The sequence below is a fragment of the Gracilinanus agilis genome, chromosome 2 (genome assembly GCF_016433145.1).
Source record: "Gracilinanus agilis isolate LMUSP501 chromosome 2, AgileGrace, whole genome shotgun sequence".
Taxonomy (NCBI): Eukaryota; Metazoa; Chordata; class Mammalia; order Didelphimorphia; family Didelphidae; genus Gracilinanus; species Gracilinanus agilis.
The window spans coordinates 135997223-136024003 of NC_058131.1; the positions used below are offsets into that span (position 1 = coordinate 135997223).

Consider the following 26781-nt stretch of genomic DNA (forward strand, 5'->3'; position numbering starts at 1 on the left):
ATCATCAGTTCCAGGATCAAAATAAATCATGCCCTTTTGGAGACCATAGCACTTTCCCAACACTCTCTTTTCCCCACTTGAATTCTTTCTCCCTCCTTCTCCCAGCAACAATCTAAATCTATTCTGGACCAGTATTTATATCTATATGCTGAAACAGCTGTTCTAACTATTTCCATATCCTTTTCTTTCTGCCTTTAATTTTACACGTAGGAAATAATAATAATAATAATGAATGTAGACAGAGCTTTCAAGTTTACAAGCTACTTCAAATACAGTCTTATTTGAATATCACAACAAATATGTGAAATGAGTAACGTAAGTATAATTCTACCCTTTTAGTAGATGAGGAAATAGACTCAAATAGGTGAAGAATATTAGAAGCAGAGTTTGAATCTATACCTGTTCAAACATATTAATACTAATTTTGTGAATGATCCTAAAAAGCAAAATTTAACACAATATAGCAACTTGAAACAATAAAAAGTTATAAACACTTGAAGGTCCTTCAAAACTACAAAACATTAGCCTTCTAATAAGTTATATACACTTGTACATATATATAAAAATATGTATATATATAGGGAGAGATGTATAGATGCACGTCTACTCATATATACATATAATATACCAGTTAGATAATAAGAGTAACATGAAAGGAAAACAAAGAAATATTTTGACCTATGGCTATATCATTTTAGTTTGGGAAGGCATACAAGTTATGTTATTGATCTGGTTCCATGATTTCTTGCTATGCTTTCTTTGTTTTCTTCTTTTCATCGTTATTGAAAAAAGTTAAAACAAATTTCATTTTTTTGAAGTAGAATGCACATTTTAGCACATTTTTAGGACTCCACAAGTTTATAGAGCCCTGTTCTCATTTTCATACATGTATAGTGTATAGTAAAACATTCTTACCAGTAATATTAACATTTTCAATAAAAGGCAAATCCTTCCCTTTGCTATTTGTAACATATTGCAAACTAATATATTTACAGTGGAAATAATCCAGCTGCCTTTTTGAAAATATGAAATTGGGAATAGTACAGCCACTTCATGGCTATGTAATATTTTGTTTTATAATACACGATGCTGAATGGTTATAAACATGAAGGCAGCTGGTAATAAATGGACTTTATGACAGATATTTCCAAAGGTGAAAGAGGGTGGGAAAGACACCAGATATTTCTTTTAATTATACTAGCTATGTAAACTTATATTGCATATTCCAACTAGTCTAGTGAATATTTTAATATCACCTACAAGCTTTCATTGAATTCATCTTTCTCTAGTGCACTTTATTTGGAGCTGAAGTGTGTATATTTGGAGTATGACAGGGAAATATGTACTAAAATTCTGAAAAGGTTTAAAGAATCATTGAATTTTGAAACATTATAGTTGCCTGGGACCTCTGAGATCATGCAGTTCATTATGGCCTCATTGAGAATCCCCCAGAGACCAATAGGAGGTACTCCATCTTCACTAACATTTCAAATAAAGGAAGTCCTATGACTTTCTGAAATTTTATTCAACCTATCTGTAACTGTTTTTTGGACAACCAAATTTTGTGTAAAATAACAGGGGAGGCAGTAACCTACACAGACATGATGTTTTAAATGGAGTATTGGCCAAGAAACATCGTAACAAGAGTTTCAGACTTAACTGTTGAATTTGTTTACAATATATGTGCAACTAGAAAAATGACATTGATTAGAGCAATTTTTTATTGACTGTTTTTGCCTATATGTGCTTTGGATATAATTTTATTTATTTTTTCACTTATCTTTTTTGTTTAATCATTCATTCATCATTTATTGAGGATACAGAATCCTTTTCTACATATGTTTACAAAGTAGAAATTATAGAAAACATGGCATTTCATCTAAATTATAGGAAAACTTTTCCCTTCGTTCCTATATAGCAATGGTTCCCAAACTTTTTTGGCCTACCGCCCCCTTTCCAGAAAAAATATTACTCAGCCCCCTGGAAATTAATTTCTTTTAATTTCAATAGCAATTAATAGGAAAGATAAATGCACCTGTGGCCATCACCACTCCCCTGGATCGCTGCAGCACCTACCAGGAGGCGGTGGTGCCCACTTTGGGAATCACTGCTATACAGCATTGTCTTCTTTCTGAAAAGTAGGACTGGAAGAAACATATCTAGCAGTTAGTCTTAATAATGGGGAAAATGTTATCTAGTCTCATCGTGGTAAAACTATGATCATCTTTACTAAAATGTGATTATTTACTAAAACTATGATCATCTTTACTAAAATCTAGAGCATAAGATTCCTGACAAAAGAGAATGCTTTCATGTCTAGCATAGTGCTTTGAACATAGTAGAAGCTTTATTAACATTGAATTGAATTGATTAAAAAAGAAAAAAAAAGAGAAATTTGGGGCCATAGAATATATCTTTAACATTTTTACATTCACATACCTAGGACTACTCTCTCTGTTCCCATGTCCTTAGTGTGGCTACTCCATTCTCAGGCAGTGTATATGTGTATTTGTTAGTGTATATATGTGTATGTTTTTACACACATACACATTATATATATATACACACACACATAAATATATGTATATATGCACATATATGTGTAGTCCAATACCCCAGAGTATCTTCAGAGAGATCTGTCCATCCATCTGTCTATATCTAGTTAATCTATCTGTCTGCCTGTCCATTTGTCTGTCCATCTGTCCATTTATATTTATCTAATTAATCTATTTATCTATCTCTATCTAGTCACTGTCCCAATACTTATAGTAATTTCTAAAGCTTTGAGAGGACTGAGTCACAATCTGTATATTGCAGTATAGGTCATATTATTTATATTATATCACAAGCCCCCATCAGTATGACTGAAATGACTGTCAGTCAACTTGACTTTGGCATTGGTAAGGTATATTTACACAGAACGATTAGTGTAAAACTCCACCTCCAAAAAAAGTTGTCACATTGCACAGGTGAGGAAATAGAGAATTAATTAACAGAGAAATTCAGTGACTTACTCAAAGTAATCCAGGTGAATTTTTGGCAGAGGTAGGACATAAATTTAAGTCCTCTGACAACTAAACCATTACTTTTCTTCTTTGACTCTGGCTTCTCAGAAAAAAAAAAGATAGATTATCAATTTAAAAGCAGGGCTTGAAAGAAAATCATCTTTTCTAACATTTTGAGGTGCCCCACTAACATATAATCATATTATATTTTTTGCTAGTTCTTTTTTGTTTGTGCATGCACTAGGACTGATAGTTTTATTCCTCTTTGCCTCTACTTAATGTGCTAATCACTTGTTAATTATTATTTACAAATGTTACCTCATTTGATCCTCACATCAACTCTGAGAGATAGGTGCTGTTATTATTCCATTTTACAGCTGAAGAAATTGAGGCAAGGAGATATTAAGCCACTTACCCAGGGTCACACAGTCAGTAAATCCTGTGATTCACAGGAAAGTAAGAGATTAATTCACTGTCACAAGTCACAGTCAGGGGACCAGGGACAGGAATATCAGGCATCTGACTTTTGGCTGCATAACCTTTTAAAATAAATATATTTTTCAATTAACAAGCACACGTTTTCTGTCATTCCCACTTCTACTTGAAAACACTGCCTCCTCTTTCCTCCTATTACCCATTTGCTACTTGCCTTAATTCAGGGTCCCTAGTTTCCACTTACTCTTCTCTTAATCCTAGCAGGTTCTTGTGGCTGTTAAGAGCTCACTCCAAACTCAGCACAATTTTCCTCCAAGTGCCTTCCTCATTGCTTCAGGCTTCCTGCTGTGCTACAGGGAGTAGCCTGTCCAATCAATTCACTTAACTATTTTTCTTAGTCTTAACTCTTAACAGCTGTTCTTGTCAAGGATGGAGTCAGACCCTTTCCCTGTGTCTGTCTTCTACCTGATTAGAAGGACTTCTAACAGCAAGATAAGCCCATGCTTAAGATCTAGCCACCATCACAAAGTTTTGCCCAGTTGTGGAGATTTAGGTCTAAAAAAGAATTGATTTTTACGTAGCACTTTAAAGATTGCACCATACTAAATATGCATTTGAACTTCACGACAATGCTTCTGAGAAGTAGGTAGGTACTAGAGATATTATTACCTCCATTTCACTGAGCCTTCTAGAAGTTAAATGGCGCGCTTGTCCATGCAGACTGCTATAATCAGTCTTTGATTCCAAGATGAGCCTTCTGACCACTCTGCTACTAGGGCAGATGATAGGAGGGGGAGTTTGGTTCCATCCTCCTGTAGCCCCTAAAGGGCACCTTAGTATTCCTCACATCTATTGGACTTTTTAATTCCTCTTTCTTCTGGGCATGCCCTACAAAGAGGTGGACAATTCTGCTTTCTGCCTCTATTTCTTAGGTGAGATTTTGTTACAGCGTCTGTGCTTTGGAAGGGAAATGTTGCTTTTTTTTTTTTTTTCTGTGAACTCATTAAGTAGAAAAAAAAGAATCTCCTGGAAAGCTTCTTCATTGGTGAATTGTTAATATTTCACATGAGGGATACAGCTAACCAGTTACAAATTATACATCAATATTCAATACTCGAAAGAATTTTTTATGTAAAATTTAAGATTTTTCTTAGTGGCTTCCAAAGTTCTTTTCTGATCAAAAGAATAGATCTTTGCTCACTAAAATGTCCCATTGACAGACAACCTCAATCTACTCCATTTGGATACATCCATTCCTATTGTGTAGTAGGAGTAATAGGGAGCAGCTAGGGAGCACAGTGAGTAGAGCGCCAGACCTGACTTTGACAGCACCTTAGTTCAAATCTGGCCTCAGATACTTCCTAGCTGTGTGACCCTGGGCAAGTCACTTAACCTCAGTTGCCTAGCCCTTACCACTCTTCTGTCTTAGGAGCAATATTGAACCTAATAAAGAAGATAAGGGTTTTAAAATATAATAATAATAATAATAATAATAAGCACTTATAAAGTGCTTACTATGTTTATAAGTACTGTGCTGAGACTTCCCAAATATATGGCTTTGTATGAAGTTGTATTCTTTTAACATTGTGTTTTTTTTTAATCTACAGGCATTCCCCTGTATTTCCACAGGAATTTATGGTAAGTAGAATTTATTATAAATAATACTCTGTTATTCATAACTAAAGGTAACAGCAATCTTTAATTTTCAATAAATGGTATTTTGCTGGTTGTACTTAGAGATCCTTTAAATGCCGGTCAGATTCCATGCTAGAAATGCTAGAAATTATTATATCCATTGTTGTGTGTCTTTGTAGAATTGGGTCATATTGACTATTATTTAAACTGATCTGGTCATTTCCATGGACATCTTTTGTTTTACCAAGCATTTTGTTGTAATGAGATTTTTCATCATGCTGTTCCCTTCCCCTGGGGAAAAAAACTTAATTGTTCTCTCATAGGAATAATTTATAGACACTGCAGATTTAATATCTCTTTACTATAATTTATTTTTGTTTATGAGTATAAAACTATAAAAAGAATTAAACGACACATATAAATCATTATTCCTCCCCAAATACCCCTACTAAGTAATATAAATTCCTTAAAGGCAGAGTTTTTTTTTTTTATCTTTGCATACAATAAATTCTTGTTGAGCAGTTGATTCCAGAGTATGGTATCTCCCTCATCCATAGCCTAGTAGGTAAGTCTTAGGCTTACTTGTTCAAGGCTCAGAGAGCATAGGTAACTTGATTATGTTTATATGACTATTATCGTCTTACAACTATAATTTTAGCATTCTATAAATTGCCACACACTTTCTCTCCTAATACCAAGATTGTGTGCATATGCATAAATACATACACACATCTATGTACTGGAAGAATATGTGTAAATAATGTATTCATACGTGCATGAGACATACATGCAAGTGTCTATGCTGAAGTTTATAAGAGCAACATACAAAGAACTGTCAATGGCTACATAAGATCTTTAAAAATGGTATTTTTATCTTGCCATTGATAGGTTGTTTTGAATAGCAACTACTTCATTGATCACTGAAAGGAAAATATTGCTACGATCACCTGTTTTCACTCACTTAAAATCCTCTAAACATTCTTCTATCTATATTGTATTTTTCTTTGCTTTCTCTCAAACCATTAATAATTAGGTTTTGTGATTTTAAGGTAAATTCAGATGAATTGAGTTCTATAAGAGAAAAATTGCTTTTGAATTTTTGTTTTTTAGAGAAATGGTTCATGACCCCTTTGACTTTATACATGGAGACTCTTGAGGGAAGAATAAAATATGTATGAGTCTAGGAAAATACTTTGAGCTTATTAGAAGTCAAAGTTGAAATCAGACCATATCTTACTTGCTGTCCAATTTAATACATTTTCTTTATTTCATTTGGTACCTTGTTTTTGATAGTCCCAAAGAGAAATGATTTGGAAAAAATACAAGAGAGAAAACTAGGTATGGCTAAGATAAACTTTCCAGTATAGGGTATTAGTATTTCTCTCTTGTATTTTTCTCTTTCTCCCTCTTTGCCTTTTATCCTGAAAGAAACAAAACATAGTGTGAGAGAGATTAAACTGTAGCTACTACACAATTATGATCAAAATGTACAACCTATATACATGACTTTTCTATTATGGATATTATTGTTAATACAAAACAAAATATTATGTTTCTACAATTATGTTTCTTGGACAGGCAAGTTGAATTTAGATAATTAAACTGAATAGGAATTCAGCTTTATCTTTTTTAATATAGAAGACTAAGTTACCATGGCATAAGGGGAACAGAAACTTTGTCCTTTTTAAATATTTTTGGATAACAGACTGATTCGTTACTGGAAAGTATTGTCCTTACTAAGTCAACACCAAGAACTTTTAAATCAATACATTGTTATTAATTCTATACATTATTCAACAGCAATTAAGAACATTTATTAAGCACCTACTTTCTTCTAGGCACTGTGCTAAATTCTAGACATCCCTATCCTAAAGCTACTTTTTTTTTTTTTAAATCAGGGAAGACAACATATACACATAGAAATATATGCAGCATATATACAAAGTATGAAGAGTGGGCCTGACTACTCCAGTCCCCAGTTATAAAAAAATGAGACCCTTTTACTGCATTCAACAGTTTTTAAAAAGGAGGTTTAATCAGAGAGAAGGTAGACATGTTGTTTCCATGTGGCTAGACTTTCTTCTACTGTTAGATGATCATGGAGCTACATCAGTAGTATCAGAAGCTATCAGGAAGTTGTTTCAATAGATGCAGAGTTTGACCCTTACACCTACCAAGTTAATGAGATTCCATGGACGGTTTTATTTACTTTTAAATTAAAATGGATCTCAGGCCATGTAGCAGGGGAAGGGTAGATTGTGGTCTTAGCACACAAATAAATACAAGGTAATTTCATTGGTACAGATATTACCAAATGAAGGTAATAGGAAAGACCTGATTTCAGAATTGGTCCTTGAGCTAAACTTTAAAGAAAGCTTGAGTCTAAGAGGTGAAGAAGAACAGTGAGAGCATTTCAGGCATGAGGGTCAGTTGGCATAACAGCACAGATGTAGGTAAAATACCTTTGTGAGGAACAGCTAGCAGGGCAATTCAATTTGACAGAAAACTATTTAAAGGCGAATGATGTAGGATGAATGTAGAAAGTTAAAATGGAATTTAATTGTGAACTCTAATTACCAAGCAGAGGAGTGTCTGCTTCATCCAATAAGCAATAGGGATCCTTTCCCCTTGATTCGAGGAATGACATAGTCAGACCTATGCACTTTGGCAGTCTTTTTAGGATGACTTGGCAAGGAGAAAGACTTGAAACAAGAAGACCAGTTAGGAGAACACTTCAGTGATCCAGAAGAGAATTGAGATGTTGAACTTGAATCTCAAATATATGAGAGGAGAGAAAAGGACAGATGTGAGAGATGTTGTGGTAGAACGGATAAGACTTAACAACTGATTGGTTATATAAGATGAAGGAGAATGAAATGTCAAGAATGACTTTGACCCTGAGAACTTGGAGGACTGGATGGATGTTGGCATCTTCTGTGTAAATAGGGAAGTTAGGAAGCAGGGTGGGCTGGTTTTGTGCAAGTTCTTTTTGGGGGGAGGTTGGGGGGAATTTTTACCTCATTACCCGAGAAAAGCAAAATGTGATATGTAAAGAGCTTCTCAAAGGATATGTCAAAAGTTATAATATAGAAAACTAGAAAAACAAGGTAGAGAATAAGAGAAAGAAAAGAAAGATTAATTAAGACTGATAGAGAATCTGAAAGAGAATAACTGAACTTTGTTTTTGAAACAGTGCTTTAAGTTTTGAAAAGTGTTTTACAAATATTATCTCACTGGGTCCCCATAACAACTATCTCAGTAAAGAGGTGTTATAATTATCCTCATTTTACAGATGAGGAAACTGAAACATACAGAGGTTAAATGACTTGCCCAGGGTGACAGTGCTAATAAATGTCCCAGGGCAGATTTGAACTTGGATCTTCTTTATTCCAGATTTAATGCTTTATCTATTGTGACACCTAACTGCCTCTACATAAAAAGAACCAAATGAGAATTAGGAAGTCAAATCAAATTCCTAAAAAGCAAACCAAAACAAAACAAAAAACATTTTCTTCTCATGGTAGCATGTATATTTTCAGGCTAATGCTTTAGGAATATAGTTGCATACAGAGAATTTGACTTTGTAATCTGATGACAACTAGTAAAAGGGAGATAATATATTAAATGTATAGGGCAGTGGAAGAGTGAGTCAGAGATAGAATTAGATGACCTGCGTTTAGTAAGATGAACAAGTGACCATAATATCAAATCATTCTGAAGTTTTCCAGTGTTGGTAAGGCATGATTATTGTCACCAAAACTTCCACTACCCCTGCTAAAAATCAAAGAGGACAATTGGGAGTCTGTATGTAGATGGAAGCATGCAATTCTTTCCTTTGTTTCCTCCATGAAGTTTTCTCTTGTGTGATCTGTATATCCTTTCACAACATGATGAACATGAAAATATGTATTATATGATAACACATCTACAACCTTTGTCATGTTATTATATATCTTTTGGCAGGAGGAAGAGAACATGGATCCCCAAAAGCCAAAAAAATGATGATTAAAAAATGTATTGATATTTTATTGATCTGGAAAAACTAAAAGTAAAAAAATTTAAAAAAACACTGAAGATAAGAAAGGACCTAGGATATGTCTGTCATCTAAACCCTATCTGAAAAAAAGAGTTCTCTCAAATAAGGGACATTTAGGTAACTTTTCAGATTCTCAAATAGTTTCTATATATTTTTTCATTTGCACCTTATAAAAACCCCATATGGTAAAGAAGAGTGATTTTGTTCATTTAAATAAAGGAGGAAGCTAAAGCTTTTGTAGGTTAAGTGACTTGCCCCATGGTAATGTAACTTGCTACTAAGGGGTAGGTATGCGATTTGAACCCAGTCCTTCCTGCCTCCAAGTCCAGAACTTTTCCCCACTATGTCAAACTACCTTCTTGACCAGTGTTCATCTTGCTAATGACCTCTAGTCTTTAAGTAGGATTCGATGTGCTGGATCCAGCATATATATTCCCATGTGGCCTACTACATCCCAAGGGATAGAGAGCATTAGGAAGCTTCCCTTATGGCAAGCCTTTACCTCTTGGAAACTTCTGCCTACTTCTCATAGTTTTGCCCTCCAAGAGTAAGAAGAGCAAATTAGTTTTCTATCCCACATGACAGTCCTCATTATCAAGATGCCTTTGCTTCTGTGTCCACCCCCTCTAATTGGTGAGTTTCTACCTAGGACTACCATTTCAGAAATTGCCAAGATCTTCCATGATTACTTACCTTATAGCTCTGTTCCTGCATCTTCAGATTTTTCCACTTGGTCTCCACAGGAGCATAATTCATCCTCCTTTCTGCTAGAGCACATACCTGACATACATTTGTTTCACTAGGTTCAGTAGACAAGACATATGGACTTAATGGTCTTGGGGAAGTCACTTTAGTCCAGTGACCTGATTTTTTTCTATGTAAAATGAGAATTAATTTCATCTTCATAAAAGCTGCATCAGACTGCTTAATCTATAAGACTTTCCTTACCAATGTCCAAATACTTTAAATCATGGCTTTGTGTTCTCATTGCAGCAAATTGATGCAAATATATGATGAATATATACTGGGAGCTAGTTTGCCTCATTTTTGTTTATGAATTATAACTTATTTGGGTAATTAGTCTGTTTAGATTGGTTATTCCCTACCTGTTTCATGAGTACTTCTATGGGTCATTATACAACTGAAAAATTTTGCCCTGGAGGTAACCAGTGTTTGTTAAATAATTCATTTTAGTAGTTTGTAAATCTACAAATTCCTCTGGAAACCATGTAAATGAAATATATCAGACTTATAAACCTAATACATAGCCTAAAGATTTCCCTTCAAAGAACCTCTTTTATATACATTTACTCTTCTCTCTCCATCTGCTAAGCAAGGGCCTTACTATATCATGTTTAGATTATTTCAGTAATCTTTTAACTTGTCCCCCTAATTTTAGTTTCTCTTCCTCCAATCCATCTTGCATTGTCTCTGTCAAAGTCATCATACTCGAATACCCCTTTCACCATTTCCCTCCTCAAAAAATGAGGAAATTACTGACATGAATAGTTCTTTGTGATTTACCAGTGCTTTCCTAAAAAACAACCTTGGGAAGCATGCACTGCAAGAATTATTAGCCTCATTTTACAGATACGAAATTTTCTCAGAAAAGAAAATTAATTGCTTAGGATGACACTTGTAAGAATCAGGATTCGAACACTGCTATATGCTCATTTTAAACCTATTCTCCTTTCCATGATTGAAAATTGCCTTATAACTGCTATTTAAAATATTTATAAAATATTTACATTTGACCAAGTACTTTATATTCGTCATCTCATTTGTTCCTCACAACAATCTGAGAAAATAGCTTTCTATGTATATTCATTTAACAGATGAAGAAACTGAGATTTTTAGAATTTATATAACTGTTTGTATAGGCTAATACATATGGGAGGATTTAAAAAAAATGTTTTATTATGAACTTTAACACCAAAAAAAATATTTCCATATAAATAGCCGAACACCAAAAAGGATTTTATATGAAATCACAATTCTCTATTTCATGCTACTTTGCTTTTACTGAAAGCATATTACAAATTTTGTATTACTTTCAAAATTAGTTTGCTTGTCTGTGCTTCCTCCAGTATTTTCTTCTGTTTTCTTCATGTTAAAAAGTATCCATGGTTCTTCTTTTGTAATTGCTATTGTTACCCACCCTCATAAAGTCAAAAAAATAAAATCTCTTTTAGCAAATAAGCATAGTCAAGCAAAAACAAATCCACACATTATTATATACAAAAATATGCCTTACTTTTTGAAATCGGAGTCCATTACCTCTCTGTCAGAAGTAGGGGATCATGCTTCATCCATCACTGGTCCTCTGGAGACACAGTTGGTCACTGATTTGATCAGCTTTCCTAAGGCTTTTAGTGCTCATTTATGATGTTGTCATTGTATAAATTATTTTCCTTGTTCCTACTCATTTCACTCTGCATCAGTTCCTACTTCCCAGGTCTCTATGACATCATTTTCATGATTTTTAATAGCATGATTACATTTTAGTACACTCCTACTGACAATTTTTTAAGCCATTTCCTCAGTTGATGGGCATTGTTAAGAGGCAGGATGCCAATCCATTTCTCTGTTGTTTCTTTTGATATCCTGAAAAACTGTTGGTGCTATTCATTTTGGCACTTAGCATATGATAATTTCTATTGTGTTTCATATATACATATTTGCATTTCCCCACCTCAATTATAAACCCTTTGAATGCAGGGACTATATTTTAAACCTCTTTATGTCTTCAGTGTTAAGTCAACCTTCCTGTATCTAGTAGTAAATTTTTGATGTTAACTCTTCTTATTCGTACAGGTTGCTGATGGATTGAAACTACTATAGATATATTTGATTTATTGATTGATACCGAAATCTAAACCAGAAAGCAAAATTAATTGGTTCTGCTTCTGCCACCAATGTGTTTTGTCTTACCTACTGCTAATTTCTCAGATGACTATCATCTGTCTTACATGGATTATTCCTTTTGCATAACAAAAACACAGGATTCAGTGGGCAAGACTGATGTTGGGAAAGATTGAAGGAAGGCAAAAGGAGAGGGGGTGCATGATAGATGAAAAGATAAATAAATAGTATTATGGAAGCAATGAACTTAAGCTTGGACAGACTTCAGAGGGTAGTGAATAATAAAAGGGTCTCATGTGCTATGATCCATGGGATCATGAAGAGTCAGACACAATTGAAAGATTCAGGGACTATTCAACATCATTTCTACTAAAGTAGAATATCAGGCAATTCCATCAATCTGTTCTTTAGTTGCTAAACAACCCAAAGAACCTCAGGAGAGAGATTCATTAAAGCACAGTGGAAAGAATAGTGACTTATGAATTGGAGGAACTAGGTTTAAACCCTGAGTCTGATATTTCCTCTCCCTGTACTCATGGGCAAATAATTTTGGCTATTAGTTTTCTCGTCTGTAAAATGAGGGAATTTAAAGGTTCTTTCCAACTATTATCCTATGATAAGGTCATTTCAATGAGTCAATCCCATGGAATGGAAATGCTTCTTTCCAAAATTACTACTAACAGCCCAACACACCATGAATATGATATATAAATTGGTATAAGAAATTCTTGTAATATGAATCATTCATGCCCATTTCTTCCATTTATATCTGTGCTTTGGCAGGATTTAGGACAATTCTGCCAAAATACTCAATCACAACTATGTTCGTTTTTAAATTTTATAGAATAGTATCCACTCTTTGACTTCCCTATATTTAAGAGACACTATAGGGCTATGCCCCCAGATCCTTTGAAGTCAGCATGAACAGAAACCAGACTTCCCCATTCCAACTGCCAACATTTGGATGGGTGCTCCAGCATGATGCTTCCATGATGATTCTGTGCTTCATGAGACCACCTGCTTATATTCAGGATGAATAAAGACTTTGGGCAAAAATGAAAATAAAGCTTGTGTTACTTTGAAGAAAATAGATCCAGATGAGGTTTCTAAAGGTGCAGAAATCACCAGATACTCATTAAAAGTTAGAATCAGCTTCTATAGTCATCTTAGACAGATTTGTACTTCCCTAATGGACATTTCAGATATGGAACATGCTTTCTGCCCTTGGACATATGTGTGTTAATACATTTAACTGAAAGGCCAGACATGATACATGCCAATGGAATTTTTACTGAGAAGTGAAAAGCAAAAATAATTGTAGTCCATTTTATGAGAGCTGATATAGTTAATAGAAACTAAGTCCAGAAGGAAACATGGTTCCCTGGAGTAGGGGAAAGTGGGAAAAATAACCTTTTCCATATAAAAACTTGAATTCAACTACCCAGGTAATATGTTTTGTTTGAAGCACAGAAAGAATTTGAGACAATGATTTGTTGGCTGGAAATCTGAAGGAAAATTTAAGTATAGCCTAACTTAGATGTGGGAATTTATATATTTATTAATTTTTTCTCTATTATCAATATATAAGGATCAGAACATATTTCCTTCAAATCATGCTGGCTTCCTTTTCTTTCTATCCAAAGCTGCCAGACTACAGTCTCCTAATTGAATCCTTCATTTGCATTTCAATCCTTCTCTTCACTTCTAACTAGGAAAAAAGAGGGAGAAGTTCTGTTTTCATTAATCATATACATTTTTTGGCAAATGTTTTTATCACTACATCCGTCCAAAATCACAGACATGACTTGGAAAAAAAGAGGGCACTTTCCAATGGTGATGCCAAGAGAAATGCTTGCTGTCAGATTTTAAATGCTGACACATTTTAAAAGGTGTGACAGTCATTGCTGTACAAATCTGAACTTGCCAGCATAGTTATCTTATGTAATGTGTTTGGGAACCAGAGCAAAGCAGAAAAAGATGTGTGTCACTCATTTCCCTATTTCTTTCCCTTTCACTCTCTTCTTTATTCCCTTTGATATTTCCAATTGCTTGGCAAACTCCATTTGAAATAGCCAATCAAAATGAGATTATTATGTTTCTTTTCTCCCATCTTCCCTCTTGAAATGTCCTTCCTTCCCTGAGAGTGGTGCTTTCTAACTCAGTCACAATATTTTCACTATATTATTGTCATTATTCTTTTGGAAATCTCACCTCAACATCTGTTCTCTGTATGACTATGATCAAATCATTAATTTCTTAGTGCCTTAGATAGCTCTAATACTTTTAAGTTGCTAAATAATTGTCCATTAGATTTAGCAGAGGGGACTTCCCCATTTTTTCTTACCTACAGTAATGAAATCATTGATCTATATATTAAAGAAATCTTTGCAATCATTGGATAACCTTAGAATTGATCTAACTTATTCTCAATATTAATACTATTTTGTGGCAAAGTTTGTCCCAACTCATTTACCTTTGAATAATATTTATAATGTTTTTATGCACAGACAAGTGAAGTTTTAGCTAGGAATCCATCATCAGATCCCTTACCCTTTGAGAGATAACTCAGTAAACAACACAGACATGATTGGAGGAAGGAAAGATATAACATAAAAGACTAAATATAAATGAATGAACCTGAATGGACTACTTGGATAGAAAAATGACAATGTCTAATCAAAAAGATATGCTTCCTCTTCATTAAAACATCTAATCTCCAGCATTAAGGCACAATATCTGGCTATTTTGACTTGTAAAATGAAAAGAGATCCAACCAGCAGGATACACGTAAGGCACCAAGCCAAAAGTCAGCAAGACTCAGACTTGACTTTCTTGTTTTGTTGATGCTGAGGATCCTGGTGTTAGTTTTCTTTCTACTCAATCCAGGACTTAATTATAAGAGAATTAAATATTTATAAAACCAGTTCAGATCAAAACTTTGCTACTTCTTTAGAGGTCTGGGTGTCTTCTTAAATGCTGTACTCCAAGATAATGTTGCATGGCTTAGATCAAGAAGACTTCTTCAGCTGTTAGTCTTGATTCAGGTCCTCAAATAATATGATTGCTATTGGGAATGAATGGTGTGGCAATCTGTTTTCCAGTGCCTCAGTTCTGCAATTCAATGATAATTCTCTGCTTCTATTCAAATGCTGCTGACATTTTCTGGAGGAAATCTTATAACATTGTTGACTAGGTCCACCACACAGCTCTTTTATATTCATCTCAACTGAACCTTCAATGACATACACCAACTAGTACTTTTAATCTTCTTAAAAAGGACTCTTTGTTCTCCTTTCTCTGCCTACAACATCTGTTCCCAAACTTTCCTCCTGTTTCAAACTTTGCTTCCAAAGCATACTTACTCTTACTTATCACCAAAAGATCTATATAAACTCCCTTCTCCTATTCTATACTTCAAATCCTCTCAACGTCACCTCCACCCTACATACAAAAATATTCCTCCTTTGCTTTAGTTTCTAGATACCACATCATCTGATTGGTTTCAACAGATCACTCCATTCATCAGTTCATCATTCCCTTTCTACTTCTAATTTTCAGACCATCCTTATCAGGTTATGTGGCACATTAAATAGAGTGCCTGGTCTGGAGTCAGAAAGATCTGAATTTGAATCTAACTCCATGTATGTAATAGTTGTATGATGCTGGGCAAATCATTTAAATCTATATTTCCAGACTTATTATATAATAATCCTCTTCATACTTTCTTCCATTTAAATTGTCTTAATTACTGTTATTTATGCATGTTGTTTAATCTCCCACCTCTTTGGCTTTTGCAGACTGTTATCCATGTTGTCTTACCCCTACAAATAGAAACTCTTGTTTCCTTTAAAACTCAGATCATTCATATGAAAAGAATTTATTCCAATAACTATATGCTAGGCACTGTGCTAAGTGCTGGGGATAAAGCAGTAAAACCAGAAAGAGTCCCTGCCCTAAGTAAGCTTACATTCTAATAAGTGGTGGGGAGAAAGGACACCAATATAATTTTTTAATGCATAGAAAATAAACCTAACAAAAATACTGGAGGTCACCAGAAACTGAGGAAGGTACTAGCAACTGGATTATTAAAATGAGTCTTTGTAGAAGATGTCACTAGAGAGGAAATTTGAAGGAACATATGGGTTTTGTATTGGTAGCTAGGTATTACAATGTGCAAGTTACACTTGACTTAGAATAAGAAAGACTCATCTTTATTAGTTCAAATCAGGTCTCATACACTTAGTAGCTGGGATGCAGGGCAAGTCACTTAATTTCTACCTTAGTTTTCTCATCATTAAAATGGGAGTAATAATAGCATCTCTCTCCTAGAGTTCTTATGGGGATCTAATGACGTTATATTTGTAAAAGCATTTAGATATTATCATTATTTAAAATGACATCAGTGACCCAGTGGAAATAAAACACTCTAGATTCAAAATCTGTCTCTGTTATTTGCCCTATTTCACTTTAGGCAGTTTACTTTGCCTTTCTTGGTTTTGGTTTCATAATCTATAAAATAAAGGAGTTGGATTAGAGGAACAGTAAAGACCTTTCCAATTCTGTCTATGGATAACCTATTTACCCTTTTTCTGGGAAATTTTACAATTCACCTCTAATATCTTCATTACTTTAGATCATTTGAACATGGTATTTAGAGTCATGGGATTCTTGACAAACACTTGGAAAAATTCTTAGAGATCACCTAATTTAACTTTGTAATTTTACAGATAAGGAAATCAAAGTCCAGAAACTAAGTAGCCTGCCTAAGGCCATTCAGGTAATGAATAAAAGCATTAGGACTCCTTCTCTTGGTTTGTCCCAAAGACTCCATGCCTTCCTTAGAGTTCTAGATGTTTGCTCTTTTCTCTGGTGTACCCTTCCTTGCTTTTTTTTTTTTTTCCTATTTAGTGTTCTCCATTCCCTTTTACCTATATATTTATTTCTCCCCATTATATGCTCTTCTGGAAATCTGAAAAGAAGAAGACATTTGCAGTAGTGCCTTAGAAGAAAGGAAACTGCCTTCCTTTTTTGGACAGATCCATGCAAACTTGGGATGAACTGGCATATTTATCTCTATCTACATTCTTCTTTTCCACTAGTGTAGAGTCTGGTTGATGAGAGAAAAAGCCTAAGATATGGATGACTCTCACCCAATCCGCAGATTCTATGCAAAGAGTTTGAAATGAAAAAGCAAGTTTTAGAAGATATGAAAGGGAATTTATCCATATTAAAAGTGTATTTTAAATTGGTTGAAAGAAATCTAAAATTTGATGGACTGTCTCTTTAATCAGTTCCAATATTTAAGGTCCAAAGCATAGGCATTTTCAGCAATCAGCTAAAGATTTTCCTGCAAAATGTCTGCCAAAATGTGGCTCTATTCCTGCAAAGAGTTTGAAGACCACTTGTGGATAATTCTTAACTTCCTTTCCAATTTAAATAGTCTTATCCATAACTAAAGAATCTCCTGATTGTATCAGACTTGGCTGAAACCCAAGAGAATTTAGATTGGCCTTAGAAATGTGGAATCTCTACAGCTGGTTGACTTCTTGTCTTTGATTTTTGACTTGCTGTTCAGCAAAATTTCCCTTTTCTCACCTCTTAAATTTGCTTTGCTTTTGTCACCATCACAACAAAACTCAGTTTCTTATTACTCTTTTATCTTTAATTGTTTCATTTTAAAACATTCATTTCCAGGTCTTTAAAGTCTTCCACATTTAATAAGCAGAAACTCTGTTCATGCAAGCAAAATTCTTAACTACCTAACAGTATCTCTTCTTGTCAGAAGCAGTTTTTTTTAACAAATTATTTGCATTTTCATAGACTTATAGGTCATGCTAAAAGAGTTATATTAAGTCTGTAAAAATTTCACTTCTTTTAAAGAATGGCACTGTAGTAAAGAATTCAAAATTTTCATTTTCAGTAGTTTCATTTAAAATATGAACTTAAAAGGACTGGACTTAGTTTTCCCCATTTTATACTTAGTATCGCTTTCAAAAGCATGTGGGACAAATATGGTTAATCCAGATATAGCTTTGTTTTACATTAAGAGAATATATAAGAAAAAGGATTTTCACAAAAGCAAAATGGGGGAAGAGTCAATTACCTTACAAAAAAGATTGACAAAATGATCTATTTAAATATCATACACTCTGAATGTATCTAAAATATGATTCTGAACTTAGAATCTCTCCTCCCATAACCATTCCCTCTTCCAAGCTGCCCTATTTACTCTAAAGGATGTCACCATCTTCCCAGGCCACCATCCATCTAATCATAGATGTCATTTCTAACTGCTCACTATCTTTTGTTCTCCATATCCAATATTTTGCCGAGAGCTACTGATTCAAGTCTTTGTGACCTTTCTCACATACACCCCTTTTTCTTATACTTCCATCACCCTGGGGCTGGTCTTTTTCATTCTACATCTTGAGTGTTGTAATAGTTTGCTGGTTCTTCTACTTTTCCCAAGTCTCTCCTCACTCCAGTCCATTCTCTATTTGCCTAGAGTGATTTTCCCAAAGCACAGGGCTGATGATATCACTCTTCACTCTTCACTCCCATTCAATAATCTCCACTGGTTCCCTATTATTTCCAGGATCAAATACAACTTCCTTTTTCCTTTAGACCTTTATAACCTGCCTCCCTTCCAACATTTCCAGTCTTCTTTCCCCTTATTAGATAGTCATCTCCTTAATGGGAAGGACTATATCACTTTTTTCATAACCCAAGCATTTAACACTTTTCCTAACTCATAGTAAATGTTTTACAAATGTCTGCTCATCCATGCATCCATGCATCCATCTGTTCATTCATAGGTGGCATAACAGAAACAGTATTAGATGTAAAAGTCTGATGGCCTGGGCATCTGAGCTCTGTTATTAATTACTTGTATGATGTTATATTGTCTGTTGAGGTCTCATTATTCTCTGCTATAAAATGAACTAGATGATGGCTAAGGTAACTTTCAGGTCTAAATCTTACATCTATCATACTAAGTGAATAATTATAATATTAGAAACTGACATTTAGACAGCCTTTTAAGGATTGTAAAGTGATTTATATAATCTCATTTGACTCTAATAACAGCCCTGTGATGGAAGAATTAGAAAAGTAAAAGAAATGTGTCCGTAAATCCAAGACAATGTAGATAGACTTTTGGTTAGAATGTGATATAACTTTAAATTTCTTTTAAGTCCTCATGGCTCCTATGAGTGGTATTTTTTTTTTCTCCATTCAAGGTGAAATAATCATGTCTAAGAGGAAATGATACTGGGGACTTTCGCAGTAGGAATCAGAGCCAGCTCTCTTACAGAAGAGGCTGAGAGGAACCACCCATCCTTTTCTACAACACAGTTAGAAAGCTCTTAGCCACAATAACCAAAGATTTGAAAAATCCAGTCAACTTAGTTAACTCCCTATACAGTGTTAAAGTTCATCTCAGTCTGAGCAGAGAATAAGAAAGAACTGTGTAGGCTGTGTAGCTAAATAGATCTTTTCAGTGATAAGAGAGAGACAACGTAATTGTAGTTATTTGTGAGCTATAAAGTGAAATTTCATGTCTTCTCTGGGTAACTGACTTTTTATGAATGGAACAAAATGATATTTTTCTGAGATATCATCTGTGATGTCTTGATCTCACTAAACTTTGTTTAATAGACTACACTTACCTCTCCACCTTTGCTTTTGACTTCTTGTTGTAAAGCTGAAAGGTCTTAATGCCTATGCGTTTGTTACATAAATACGACAACATTAAGACAGTTCTTTTTGTTCCATTTCAAGGCTGTAGAATTTGCCACTGTAAAGGAGCTTAGAGATGATCCTCCAAGCCCTCAACTGAAACACTGAGGCCCAGAAATTTTAAGTGGCTTGCATAAGGTTATACAAGGTCCTCTGACTATGAATTCACTGTTTTTAGATCACTTACAAGAGCCACAAAATTTTTTTCCAGGGATGAGTTGGAAGAAATAATGTGAAGAATCTTTCAATTGGGCTGTGCTGTGAATTTGTGAATCTTTTAGCTGATGAATAACCAAACACATCCTTTGATTTCACAAGAACCAAGTCCAGAGAAATTGAATGATTTGTCTAGGGACACAACTAGTCACTAGGAAAAATAGATGGAAGAGTGGTTCTTGGTGTGTTACTTTTCAGGTATCCCCCAGGGTAGGGAGGATGCTTTACCTGTGTCTTGAGCCCCCACTAAACTGTTTTACTCTAGTTTTAGAGGTCTAAAAACCATAGTTCCATTTAACCACTTAAAAGACAGATTAGCTTTTAAAGAGGAATTATAAAATTGTACTTCAAATGTATAACTAGAAAAGAACATATATTTTCTTCACAACATCTGGGAGACATAACACTTCAACACTTCAGTCTCTGGGGAAGGAAGGAGAATAGGTTTACATCTTAGCTAGCTTAGTTCCTATGTAGCATTAGAACAACCAGACTTCAAGACCAAAGAGCTCCCTGGTTTGGCATCCAGATGCTCTGGCTTCTCAGGGATTTCTTACTGCACTAGTTGCAACATTCAGGTTACCAGAATTCCAGCTCCCTTCCCACCCCCAAGTTCCCCCCTCAAGGACTACACTTACCTGCACTTAGTACAAAAAAAGAGCAAATTAAAAAAAAAAAAAACACACCTTAAGCCTATTTCTTGAGGCCTCCTGAATTAGGGGGATGGAAAAGTGGTTCTTAGATACTTTCCACTTACCACATAGCTTTCATGCAGTACCTGCTGTGAATGAATGAGCCCTTCATCCTCGGACACCATAAGAAATACTGTCCTAGGCAGTTGACTATCAAGGTACATCCAGCTTCATTTGTACAATTAATTTGGAAAGAGACTTCTCTGAACTATGTGGTAAGCCAGTATAGACTATCATGCCCACTCTAGTCCTCTTGGCTCTCAGAAGCAGGTCCCTGACATCTGCCATGTAAATGCCTCTATCTTTGGTAATCTAGGAGTGTGCCAAACCTCATTTTATATATGTAGCATCACACAACTAGGAAGTGGTATGAGACCACATTTGAATCCTGAGTCTGTCCCTGATATATTTATCCCTTATCTCTGATCTTGTTCTCTTGACGTCCCCATCTCAGGTTATAACAATCATTGATGACCTTGGATAAGTCACTTAACTGCCACTGCCTAGTTCTTACCACTCTTCAGCTTTGGAACTGATACTTAGTATTGATTCTAAGATGAAAAGTAAGGATTTAAAAAAGAGAGAGAATGTGTTCTTGCCATTGAAAACTTAATCTGTTTAGGCAGCCCTTCCTTTGCTCCATTTCCTTCAGCAAATCAAGAAGCTAACCATGGATGTTCCCAAAGGCTTTGTCCTGGACTCTTTTTCTTTTCTCCTACTTTGTTGTTTCACCTGATATTCTCATAACTTCCCATGGATTCAGTTATCATCACTGTGCTTATGATTAGCCAGCTAGGTAGCACAGTCAGGCCTGGAATGAGAAAGACTCATCCCCTGATTTCAAATATGGCCTCAGACAACTATTAGTTGTGTGACCCTGGACAAGTCACTTAACCCTGTTTATTTCAGTTTCCTCATCTATAAAATGAACTGGAGAAGGGAAGGACAAATCATTCTAGTATCTTTGCCAAGAAAACCCCAAATGGGATCACAATGAGTCAGACATATTTGAAATGACTGAACAACAACATTTATAATTTCTTTTGAGGATTCTTAAAGCAATTTGTAAATCAATATATATTTCCCTAAATTTCTCCCCTACAGTCTCTTACTTTCAATTCTCAATTGGACATCTCAAATTAGCTTTCCTATTGACACCTTTTTCTCTCCTTAAACTTTTACCTGGTATCTTAGAATCAAAACTAAGTGTCAGTTCTAAGGCAAGAGAGGCTACAAGGGCTAAGTAATTTGGGTTTGGAGACTTGCCCAGTGTCACATAGCTACATATGGTCTGAGGCAAGATTTTAAGCCAGGACCTCCCATCTCTAGGCCTAGTGCTCTAGTCCAGTGATGGGCAAACTTTTTAAAGAGGGGGCTAAAGGAAAGGAAATGCTCATCTGTCAGTCTGTTTCTAAGGCAACTCTTCCAAAGTTTCATTGTATTGTGTCTTATTGTATTTGTCAGATTAGGAATAATGTTGCTGGGTGGATACAATATTTCAGGAGGCCACATCTGGCCCACAGGCTGTAGTTTGCCCATCACTGCTCTAGTCTACTGTGCTACCTAGTTTCCCCTTCCAGTGACATTTTGAACTTGATGTTATAATTATTACAATAGTCTTCTGGTTCATTTCCCTTTCTCAACTCTTCCCAATGAAGCCCATTTTCTACTTAGCTGACAAAATACCTTCCTAAAGCTCAAGTTTTACCAAGTCACTTTCAGTAACATTCAGGAAAATCCAGGAGTTCTCCTTTCTTTCTCTTTAACTTTTAAAGTTCCTCATAACCTGGCCTTTTCATACCTTCCCACTATTTTCATACCTTACTCCCTTCCATATAATATGCAGTCTAGTGAGTTGGAATTATTGGGTGTTCCTTTGCATAAGATACTACATCTCCTAACTCTGCGGATGTTCACTAAATGTCTATCATGCTTGGAATTCTCTTCTTCCTTATTTCTAACTCCTGAATTCTCTTGATTCCTTCAAATTTCAGCTAAAATCTCACCTTCTGTAAGAATGCTTTTCCCTATTCATGTGTATGCAAACACAAATACATCTCATCTCCTATGGCCTGTACTGCTTTTGGAGTTCTTTTGACCCCCATGTTTCAAAAATCACATCACTCAAGGAGATCTTATTATCCTGGGCAATTAAATTAACCTCATCATTACCCTCTACCTCTCTGATTGGACCCTTTAATGGGATGGAAGAGCATGATACACAATTCCCTTATCTGTAGTGAGGGGGTTGAATAAAATTATATTCTAAGGGGGTTGAGTAAAACTATAATTCTAAATAAATTATATTTATATAATAAAATATATATTTCTTCTAGCTCTATTAGTCTCTGGATGTGGTGTTACTTTTTATAATGTATTCCCCTTCAAGCTCCAAACATACTGTATTACTAGTTGGTTCATGAACTCAGCATTTCATCAACCACATCCATTCATTTACACTAGTCTTTCCCCATAGCTATAATATTTTCTAATTTCTGTATATCACAATTCTTTTCTTCTTTAAGGTTCATCTCAGTCATTACCTCAATACAATATGCCTCAACAACCCCAGCAGTTATTAATACTCCCCTACAAAAACCCACCAAATTACCTAAACCTTTTCTGTATATATTTTTCCGTTCCCGGAGAATGAAACCTTCTTGAAGGCAGAAAAAAAATTTGTTTTAAAGGGGGATGTCTTTACATCCCCATAGAAGCAAGTTTTATGAAAACTTGCAAAACAGGAAGCTAATCACAGATAGAGCTACCATGCATTCTAGAATAATGTGGAAAAAAAACCTAATAGGACTTTAAATATTTGAATTTAGATCAGACCAATAATGAAATTCTTTATAATTATAAATACCACTGTCAGTTTTTCAATGACTTTCTAAAAGAGTCAAATGTTATTGTTACAGCCCACTTACTACCTGTAACTAAACTTGATCACAATACACACCAAGTCTGACAGCTAATGGTATTTCCTCTTCTATTAATTTATTCCTTCAGGACTTTTTATAAAGTTGAAAAGGTCTCTCCTCTCAGGAGAGATAAGTAAAGTTAGTTAATCTAATAAAACTGTAGATTATGGAAATCCATCATGTTTGCCAGAAATGAAAAGGGGAGCGATGGCATGTTCAGTTTCACTTTTCTATTCATATATCATTTGCATGTATTTAGCATCTCAAAGATAGAAACATTGTCAGTGTTTATTATTTTTAGCATTAGTGGTACTCAAGCCCAACTTTCCTTGAGGTTTATTCAATGTGAAGTATGGCAAGAGCTCTTTTATGCCTCTCATTTATAGTATAAGTCTTAAATCAAAAGGAAAAGCTTTTTTAACCACCTGCAAAAGAAAAAAAAAAAGCAAACACAGATAGCCTTTCTTTTCCTTGACAATACTTTCCAAAAGGGCCAGGATACATGTCAACAACCCCCTTGAAGTGTGGTGAATAAAGCAAAGTCACCTTCTGCCCCCTCTTCATCATGAAACCACTCTCAGGCTCCTGCTCCTCCTCCACAGAGCTGAATTCAGTGTTTTCTGGAGCTTCTAGTGACTGCCGAATAACAGCAGTTTGAGGGGCAGTTTGTAAAAAGACTAACCATAATTGGCAATCCATTTCTTCATTTCCATTGTACAGCCATCCCCGACAAATTAATCACAATCAAATGTTGGCTGCAGTAAGGGGCAACCTATGCGGCACAGAAGAAAAATGAGGCCTCACACTGGTCTGACAGCCTAATCTTTCAACTCACCCCATTAGACTGAACAAGGGGACACTGCGGTTTGCCTGTCACCAGTACCACCCATAAACAAAGTGCTCACTCTCCGTCTTGGGGCTAGGCTGATGTGATAAAGGTTGTTCAGTACCAGCAAGGTACCTCGTCAATCAGTGCTGCAGATGGAGGATCAAATGGATTAGTCCTGATGAGGAAGAGTCACCATAGACTGGCTTACAAGATCAGTGGAGATAACATGACCCAAATTAAATTCTGAAGAGTGATTTGATGGCTGAACTCTGGAGAGTCAGTTGGGTTCTCTATTTAGGGGGAAGGACTTTGACTGTGATATCTTCAGAACTTCTCTGTCACATTTACCATAAGCATTAAGCTGTTTCTGTCAAGAATTTATGATTTGTGAGTGTGTCCATACACAAATACACATTATCCATCAATCAGTTCAATTCAGCCTTGCCAGTGATTTCATTAGGATGACAACTCCTTCTACCAATTCACTTATAAATCATTGTGTTAGTTGCCTCAAAATTAAAAAGGCTGTGACTTGCCCAAGGCCATTCTGTTAATAAATATTGGTGGTTGGATCAATTTATTTCAACACGTTGATAATATGGGTAGGCACAGGCAATATACACAAAAACCAAACAGTTCCTGCTCTAAAGAATTTGCATTCAGTGGGATGATTATTTATCTAGATGTCCCTTTTCAAGCAATCCTCAGCATTGAGAATATAGGCAAAAAGAACAGAAAGTATAGAAATTATTAATCTATATGCCATGGTTTATGGAGAAATGGGCAAGTTTAGAAAAGGGATAGATTTAGAGGTAAGATATTTTCTTATTTAGGATATGTTGAGGTGGAGATGTCTACATTTTATATACACATTTTGATTTATCTAAGTGTTTGGTGATATGACATTGGATTTCAGAAGGCAGGCCAATATTGAACATATAGGTCTGGAAGTCATTTGTACAGAGATGATAATTCAAATGATGGGAGCTGATGATGTCACCATGTAGGGGGATATTGAGAGGAAAGAGATTCTGTTCTAGAACAGAGAGGGAAATGTCAGACAGGTAGGAAAAGAGCCAACTACTATGGTAAAGTAAAATAGGCAACAGCTTTAAGATTAGAGGCCAAGGTTCTTAAGATCATAGATTGAGAGCTGGAAGGGAACTTAAATGATGTTGCATCTAACTACTTCATTTTATAGATAAGGAATCTAAAGTTTAGAGATTAAATGATTTGCCCAGGGTCACCCCAGAACTATTCAAGTGAAGATTCTGTTCCAATTCTTCTTAACTAAGTCTTTACCACATACTACACTGTTTTTTTGATGAGATTATTTTTCAAAAGAAAATTCTAGACTATTCTTTGCTAATTTAAACTACCCTAGCTTTTCCAACTTATTCCTATATTATATTGACATTCATAAAATATACAAGAGAAAATTAAATATTTACATGTTATCTAGGGGGATTCTGGGAAGATGGTTGCTTAGACAGAGCCAATCTTAAAACCTCTGAACCCTTCCACACTGAGATAGAAAACAATGTGCTTGGAGAAGAAAGAGGACCAAATCTAACAAGGAGACAGAGCAAGGGGAATCCTACTGCTAGATACCTAAAGAGGTACACCATGAAAAAAGGCTTGGATTCTTGAACTGTCAGATCTGAGGGTATAGAAGGGGAATCCCAGGACCCCCCCACCACGTGCTGTGGGGAGTCTCCAGTGGCCCCTGAAATCTCAGGACGGACAGGTGCACCAGCCAAGAGAGAGGGCCTTGCTGGTGAGGAACTCAGGGAGTCTAACACAGGCACCAGGGGGAGGTGACTGGAAGAGAAAGCCAGGGAAACACAGCAAAAATGCTTGGAAGATGGCAGCTTACAGGGAGCCAAACCTCAGACCTCAGACCACTTGGCTTAGTCATACCAAGATAGAGAACAAAGGGCTTCAAGAGGAAAGAAAACCAGATCAAACACAAGGACAGAGCAGGAGGACCCACTGCTGGACAGCTCAGCTCAGTGAAAACACTTCTTCTTGTCACGCCACTTTTTTTTCCCTTTTCAGGTTTTAGCCTCAGGGCACATTAAGCAATACAAACTAATCCAATCAATACAGGCTTAATCCCATCAAAGGGACAGAGAAGAAGTCTTCAGAGGGCAGAGAAACTCCAACATCCCTCCCCCTGCAGAGAAAGTAACTACAAACCTCCATTGCCAGCTGAGGGAAGATCTTTCATCAAAGCTCATTAAATCCATCTGCTCAAACTAGCAGAACAGAAAAGGAAAAAATATGAGTAAAAAAATAGAAAAAGAGAAAAGAAATGACAATTGACAGCTTCTTTCAAGGAAGTGAAAAGAGAGAAAATGAAATAGAAATATAAGAAGAGGAAGAAGTTCCAGTGAATTAGACACAGGTTTTG

The 26781-nt window shown here is 35.4% G+C and overlaps 1 protein-coding gene across 1 annotated transcript in view; it reads left to right on the forward strand.

The window, feature by feature from the left end:
• MACROD2 (mono-ADP ribosylhydrolase 2) overlaps positions 1 to 26781 on the forward strand; it is a 2270665-nt gene that overhangs the window by 1505497 nt on the left and 738387 nt on the right. The window contains exon 7 of the mRNA XM_044663418.1: positions 5048 to 5078. Within this exon, the coding sequence (XP_044519353.1) occupies positions 5048 to 5078 (31 nt within the window). The remainder of the gene's footprint in view (positions 1 to 5047; positions 5079 to 26781) is intronic.